The following is an 8010-nucleotide window of genomic DNA, read 5'->3' on the forward strand; positions in this document are numbered from 1 at the left end:
ATGACTCTGATGATCATCAAAGCAACTTCCGAATATATATTCCAATTGCCTACAACTTTTCACATAGATAACTTTCAATTTTGGAAACACATAACTCAAATTACTGTCACCAATGTCTATTATTATGTGCTGTAATTCGTCGCAGTCATGAATTGTCAAAGTTTCCAACATCATTGGAGCAATGGACAAGATAAATACAGATTTGATCTTTGAAAAATTTCTTAGTTCAATTTCTTTAATATTGCGCAGGATCTGTGGTTGCTTCGAAAGACATTGAGCACGTTGCCAAAGATGGAGATAGTCAAAGTTTGACACCTACAATGTAATACCAAAAAAGATTTTAAGTCAAATCTAACAATATCTCTTTGCATGGAACTCAAGGAAATGGGAGTGTATGTAAAACTTCTATCTTATACAAATGATAAAGATAGGCTTAAATTAATAAAAATCCATAATTTAATGTTCCAAAAACTGTTGAGCTCTTGGAATTTGGTTGTCAACTTCTAGTTCTAATATTTCCTAATGGTAGAAAATATATAATACAACTATATACTAATTACTTCTCAGTAACTGAGAACATGCTGTTGTATTACAGATAATTTTTAAGGTGGGATGTTTAATATGCATATAGGCTATAAACATAAGATACAAGCTATATCTCTCGAAAAGAGAAAATACGTAAAAGATAACACAGAAAAGTTAAGAGGGTTACCGATGAGATTGAGTGATCTTGCAATGGTTCATTCGAAACCAATGGAATTGCAGTACTTTTGGTACTCTTGACTTTGCGTCTACATTTATGAGGATAACACATATGGATCCAAAGAGAGATATTGCATTTGTTGGGATTTGATTCTAATTTTTCCATGGAATCATTTTTCCAGGATGACCCTGATAAACAAATGGAACAACAGCATTTTGGAAAAATATCAATGAAATTTGGCAAGCCAGAGAAGTACACCTCTTTCAGTGAGCCAAGTATGACATCCTTTGCCTCTTGATGACTTACATGTTCATGTTGGTATTGATGAAATATGTATTTCAGCGCATCACAATCACGTGTTATGACAGTTTCTAGTAATGGAACAACTTGAGTAGAAAGAGTTGGAAGTATATATTCCAATTGGGGACATCCCTTAATAAAAAGAGTTTTCAGATTTGGAAACATTGAGGCACAACTCTTGTTATCATTCTCACCATCAACAATCTCTTCCCTTATATCTTCATTTACTCTTTCATCTACTATTATGTTTTTCAGTTGCTCACAATCATGTATGCACAGTTTCTCCAAAAGCAAGAGGCTTTGACAAGTTGACAAATGAAATAGGGATATCAATTTTGGGCATTTGTACAATTCAATGGTCTTAAGGTAGCAGAGGTTTAGCTTGCTCTTAAACAATATGCTTCTCAAATGTATACAATCCCAGATATCTAGCCTCTGTAAATTGTTTAGAAAGTCAAAGGGAAAGGGACCATTGCATAGCTCTTCGAAATTTTCCATGCGATGCAGTTTTAGCTCAATCAACTTGGAGAAGAAACTGTGTCTATGAGAATCAATATGTGTAGTGTCAATGAGACACCGCAATTGTGGACTCTCTGATAAATAAAGCACGATTAGGTCATTCATACCTCTATCCATGGGAACAATATCAGGTATGAGATTTCTCCATTCCCCCTCGATTTCTCGTAGATGAAGAAGTTCGGATGTTTGCAACAAATGCTTGAATGTCACTTCCGAGAAAATAGCATCAATCTTCGGAAAGGCCACACATTTTGACAAGGATTCATCCCCCATTGTACGATTGTCACTCATAATGTACCTTTGGAGTGCCGGAAAGGTTATTTTCTCATGCATTGCCGAAGTATCAAACGTGAGATTCATACCAACAATGTACAATTCTTCAAGTGATGAGCACCGTTCAATCACTTTAATTGAATTCAAATTTTTAACAATACCACGTCTTAACCTCAAGACTCTAAGTTTCTCCAGTTTTTCAATTTCACGTGGTAATTCATCCATATAAAACCAAACCAAATCAAAAGTCTCAAGATTTTGTAAGTTTTTCAGAACAGAGAAGTCCCGTAAGAGTAATCTCACAAGGATTAGAGATCGAATATTAGTCAATGATTGGAATGACTGTGGTAATGATAGAGAAACATATCTCCATGTCTTAAATGACAAATGCAAAACTCGAAGTTGTGTCATATTTTCAAAGAATGAATTTGGAACTTCCACACAATCATCTTGATCTCTATCTTCATCCATGTAGACATTCAGAATCCCAAGTTTAGAGCTATCAAACTTACATGAAAATACATCCATACTCTTCCCTTCACATAACAAATATTTAATATTCTTCCTCCTCTCAACCAATAACTTCTGATTGTTTTTAGACACATTTACTGCTTGAATTTCTTCATTAGCTATCCGCAAGGCCACATCACGAACCAAGTCATGCATTTTCACACTTTCATTCCCAGCTTTTACCAATAAACAAGAATTTACAAGTTTATTTTTGGCAGTAACTATTTGGTCTCGTGCTTCATCGTATTTGTTATCCACTTCCCCAAAAAGGCGCACTCCAGTGCAAAATCTTGTTAAAATTTCATCAGAAAGTTCTTCATCTTCTGGGAACAGAGAACATAAGCGGAATAGTTTCTTGGCTCCTTCATCCTTCAAATTATCATAACTACGCCTCAAACATTTATCAACCAAATCTTCATCAACAGCCTTCTGCAAGGATTTTAAAGTTGATTTCCACACTTCCACACTTTCTTCACCTTTTAAACTGCTAGCAATGGCTGCTATTGCAACTGGTAACCCTTTACATTCTTTGGTAATATCGCGTCCCTTATCCAACAAACGTTTAGAGGAACTATCACTTATATGAGCATGCTTTTTGAACAAGGTCCATGCATCTTCCTCAGATAACACCCCCAACTGAATTATCTTTTCGCAACCCATTAATTGGCAAACCTTCATTTCACGTGTGGTTAAAAAGATTCTACAACCCTTGTGATTGTCTTTCCTTGGAATCCCAATTTCATCAAAATTGATAGGATTCCACACATCATCCAATATCAAAAGAATTTTTTCACCACCGGTTAATCTACTCCAAAGAAGCTTGAGTCTCTCTGATTCATTTTTATCCTTGAAATCTAATCCTAAGGGTGCAGCAATGTCATCTTGAATCTTTCTTATATCAGGAGTATATGACACTGTAGTATCAATGACATGATCAAATTGTTGTAACTGCTTAAGTTCCTTACCCACCTCTTTTGCCAACGTAGTTTTACCTGTTCCCCCCATCCCTTGCAATCCAATTATAAAGTTGCTGTCATTTTTTAGCGCATCCAAAAGTTCTTTGATTTTCGACTTTCTGCTCTCAAAAGAAACATAATCTTGAGAAGAATGATACTCAACACCTGGAAGATAAGGAGAAATTCCAACATTGCCACTTTTCAAGAGTCTTTCAGTTTCCATATTCTTATTTGCCAGTTGCTTTCCCTTATTATATCTCCATTTGCAATTTGGACACCATCCAAAAAAACACGTCTTTTTCATCTTTGTGTCTTTAATGAGTTCGTCAGTTTCTTTTAGCCAAGAAGTGACATCTGTTCGAGTGCTATTTCCCTTTCTTATTTCCTCTTTCACACTTTCTTCCAAAGCTTTCTTTTCCTTTTCAATGTCTTCAACAATGTCCGAAAAGCAGCATACGTAATGTGATTCTGCTATTGCGCAGTTTATCAATCTGCCTAAAATTGATTTTACAAACTCAGCTCCAATGTCTGCCATCTAAATCAAATTCAACGGAGGAAAGTTAATAAAGGGCACGAAATTAATTTACAATTTCCTATTTTATATAATTTGATGTTTTGAAGAAAATACAATTGAAAATGACATGCTTTTAAAAGGCCTTATATTATACAATAATGTTATATATATTCAAATAAAAATAACAAATGCCACGAAATTAATTTATAATATTCTATAATATATATATATATATATATATATTAGTATTTTCTTATACTAGTATAATTAAATTTAAAAACTTTTATATTTAATTTATATTTAATAGATTATAATTTAATATTTCATTTAGCGTTAAATGTAAAGTTCAAATAAATCAAAAAATAGTTTTTAAATTTACATTAATTAGAGAAGATCTTTTTTCTTTTATATATATATATATATATATATATATATTAAATTTACCTTCATTAACATTAATTAGAGAAAAAAATACGATTAAAGATGACATATTTATCAACAGCCTTATTTTATACAATAATATCACGAATCTTTTATAAATTATAACGTATTGAAAAATACAATAAAATAAAAAAATTTAAAACTCAAAAAAAAAATTAACAGCAATACAAGATTATAATATTTATATAAAAAATAAAATAAAATAAATTTTTAAAAAATTAATTAAAATATTTTAAAAGAGAATAAAAAATTAAAAAAAATATAAAGAGAACGACAGAAAAAATAAAAGGAGAAAAAATTTCAAACTTCAAATAGATAATGTAATGCAATAGTTCATCAAGAAATAATTTATTTTTTCAGACAAATTAAAGGATCAAAAGATTTGATGCTAATTAAGTTAGATTTAGACAGAGTATATAATAAAATTATTTAAAATTTTATTAAAATATTTTTTAAAATGACTGATTTTGGACACTTTTATACCAATATGATTTTTTCTGGTATTTTTTTTTTTATGTTTATAAAGTGAATTTTTGTATAATATAATTTGAGATTCTCATAGTACACCAAAGGCATCCTATTAAGATATTATATTATATTATATTATATATATATATATATATATATATATATATATATATATATATTACCAACAAGAAAAAGAGAGTTATCTTTCTTGTTTATTAATTTTATCTAACGGAAGAGAATACATATATTTAATTTTCTTAAAACAAAATATGAGATCCTAAATAAGATTCCAAATTTATTTGAGAATTTAATACCATTTTGTTGATTGAATTAAATCTTTTTTATATATATTAGAGAAATAAATAATAAAATTATCTTTATCTATACAATGGTTAAAAGTATTAGAAAAAAAAATTCAAATTATCAACTGAATTTTACTAAGCGAAACCTCAACAAATAGAATAAATTATCAACATAAAATAAATAAGATAATTTAAACCCTTTCTATTAAAATAAAAAAGAAGCTTTCACTCACTAATATGTAGTTTATGTTGGATACAATGAGTCATTCTTTCTGTACAAATTACACATGCATAAGGAGTCTTCAATGGAATAAACCGCTATCAATTCTAATTAAATAAAAATAAAAATAACCTTCATATCAATTTTTATAATTATTTTTTGAAAATAAAAGTAATAGATTTTTATAATAAAAAATTTATTATATTAAAATTATAAAAATATAATAAATATTTTTTGAATTTGAGATTAATAATAATAAAAACGTTAAAACGAAAAAAACAATTTTTATCCATAGAGCTTTGTATCAGAAGATGGTGAAGAATTAAAAATTGAAGTGGCAAACAAGACCTCAAAAAGTGGACTTAAAAAATTAGGAAAATAGAAAAGTTGAAGAAATACACTCACATTGATATTTGAATTATGCACTTTTATATATTCAAGAAAATATCAGCAAGAATCGTTGCCAAAGGATTTGCACTATGCTATTTCATATTATGCACTGTCCTTCATCTCCTTCTCCTTGCATCTCAACACATTTATCTTCCTTCATATTATCCATGCACCTTTTCTTCCTTGCATCTGAACTCAAATGAACATGCATCTGATCGAAAATGAACAAGCAATAAATCAATTAGTTCTTCTTTGAGGCGTATAAGTTTGGAACAGAAGATGATGAAAAATCACAAGACAAAGTAACAAGCAGAACGAACTCAAATGATAATGCATCTGATTGAAAATAGAAATTAGCAGAAGAAAAGGCGACTATACAATTCTTCTTACCCCATTTTGGAGAGTTTGAGCATCAATTTTGATCACTTTGCTCAAACATTATGATCCACTGTTCACTACTATATTCGTTTGCAAGTCTTGGCCACATCTTTATTATCTCTTGTGAGTCCAAGAGATAACCATTACATGTACTCTTTTTTTGTTATTCTTTGGTTTTAATTAACAATAATTAATTAAAGGGTAGTTTAAATGATCACATGTACTCTTCCTTAATTAATTAATTATTCTAAATAATCATTACTTAATTAAAAATTTGTCATTTATAGTAATTTTACATAATTTGGATATGATTGTTTGAAATGTTCTCAGAAAAAATAAATAAAATAAAAATTTAAAAGAATCCATGCTCCTCACGAGTAGGCTTCATTAATACTATAGAAGATTGGAAATTAAACCTGGTGAGTCCTTTTTTTAACATTTCAATCTGCTCCATTTTACCTTCAACAAATTGAGCATAAGTGAAAAGTTTAAGTTAAAATTTTTAGCATGTGCAAAAGTGTATGAGTTGAAGGAAAATACAAGTAAACACGTGTTAAGTATTTTATTTGAATGGTTATAAATTCACGTTGACTTTTGGAAGACTAGGAGTTCCTTTTATTAAAAGAAGTCTTTGCCTTTGGATCATACTCTGAGTTCTGAGGAAGATGAAAAGCCATAAATTTTTTATTCATTTTCTAATAAATATACTCTTATTAATCATTTTTAAAATAAAATAATAAATTAACATAAATTAAATGTCTTAACTTTTATATATTTTTAGGAATATTACATAACTTTCTAAATTTAAAATGAAAAATATTATCCCCCTTTTTTTGGCTTATAAACATCGTTTTGAATCATATCCTCAGTTGTTCATGGTAGGCATGGATAAACTTTTGGAACATAATCAAAAATGACAATTTTGAACCCAAGTTTATGAATACGTAAGGTGAATTTGTTGGTCATCATCAATCACCGTACATGAACTTCGTCCCTAACTCCGAAACATTCAATGGTCCTAAACTTACAATGATGATGGGTACATATATAAGAGCATTTGTGGCCCAATTTGAAGAAAACATGGATCTTGGCCCAAAAAGAACTTTTCTTTAATTTCAATATATTTACATGGCCTAATGTACGAATTGTTAGTTTCTTACTTTCTTTTTACCAAAATCCACATGGCTAAGTTTGTATTTATAAAAAAGAGACTTAACTTTCATGCATTGGTTTCATTCATATATTTTTACAATCCCATTTTTCCATTTTAAAATATGTGTGACTTCCATTATAATCAAGAAATAGATATGTTGAACTAAATTTACTAAATAAAACATTAGAAAATAATTTTGTACCAGCAAGAAGTAAAGAAATTACATTTAATTCTTTTTTATTTATTTATACCACAAGTATATTATATAAGAAGCATTCTTATTCAAGTTAAGGAGAACTATTATAGGCAACAAAATTCTCTATATAAATATTTAACATAACTTTATACCTGAAATCAAAACTTGATACTAATAACTAAGCTAAAACAATCTCAATCCTTGCTACCCTTGATTGCAAAATCCTAGCCAACAAATATCTAAAGCACATTCTTTCTGTAATTTGTGATACATCTAAATTAGCATGTTGCCATGATTTCATGACCACAACATAAAATATGGCAAGTTTCTTGGTGACAATCACAAAATCCTACTATTGTAAGATTTGAGAGGCAGAATATCCCTACAAACTTGCCACATGAAAATTAGCTTATACTAATTTAGGAGAAGGAGCTTTCCATATAGTTTCCTCCATAAATAAGCATAGGTACCTACATACCCCAAACCACCAGACACAGTACCCATCTCCTCAGGAGCAGGTCTTTGGATATTTTCAGTAATTTCAAACAATAATGCAGACTTGACATCAGAAAGATATTTCTTGAAAATTGTTGTTTCTTTTGTTCCTTGCTTCAAGAAATCATTTGACATCATTGAACATCTTAAAATTAACATATATTTGAGTAATGCTAATACATATTTAGGACA

The 8010-nt window shown here is 29.5% G+C and overlaps 1 protein-coding gene across 1 annotated transcript; it reads right to left on the reverse strand.

The window, feature by feature from the left end:
- Nucleotides 1-1521: 1521 nt before the first annotated feature.
- LOC113851231 (disease resistance protein SUMM2-like) lies at nucleotides 1522-3796 on the reverse strand. The gene is made up of 2 exons (XM_027481703.1): nucleotides 1630-3796; nucleotides 1522-1544 (listed from the first exon to the last, which is right to left on the reverse strand). The coding sequence occupies exons 1-2, from the start codon at nucleotides 3794-3796 to the stop codon at nucleotides 1522-1524; spliced, it is 2190 nt and encodes a 729-aa protein (XP_027337504.1).
- Nucleotides 3797-8010: the final 4214 nt, after the last annotated feature.

This window comes from Abrus precatorius, unplaced genomic scaffold (assembly GCF_003935025.1).
Source record: "Abrus precatorius isolate BTA unplaced genomic scaffold, Abrus_2018 Scaffold9, whole genome shotgun sequence".
Taxonomy (NCBI): Eukaryota; Viridiplantae; Streptophyta; class Magnoliopsida; order Fabales; family Fabaceae; genus Abrus; species Abrus precatorius.

Excerpts from the sequence above, each read along its gene's own strand:
- LOC113851231 (XM_027481703.1), bottom strand. The coding sequence starts at position 3,796 with ATGGCAGACATTGGAGCTGAGTTTGTAAAATCAATTTTAGGCAGATTG. Across the intron at positions 1,545-1,629 it reads TATTGTTCCCATGGATAGAG|ACACAGTTTCTTCTCCAAGT; the intron begins GTATGAATGACC and ends TGATTCTCATAG.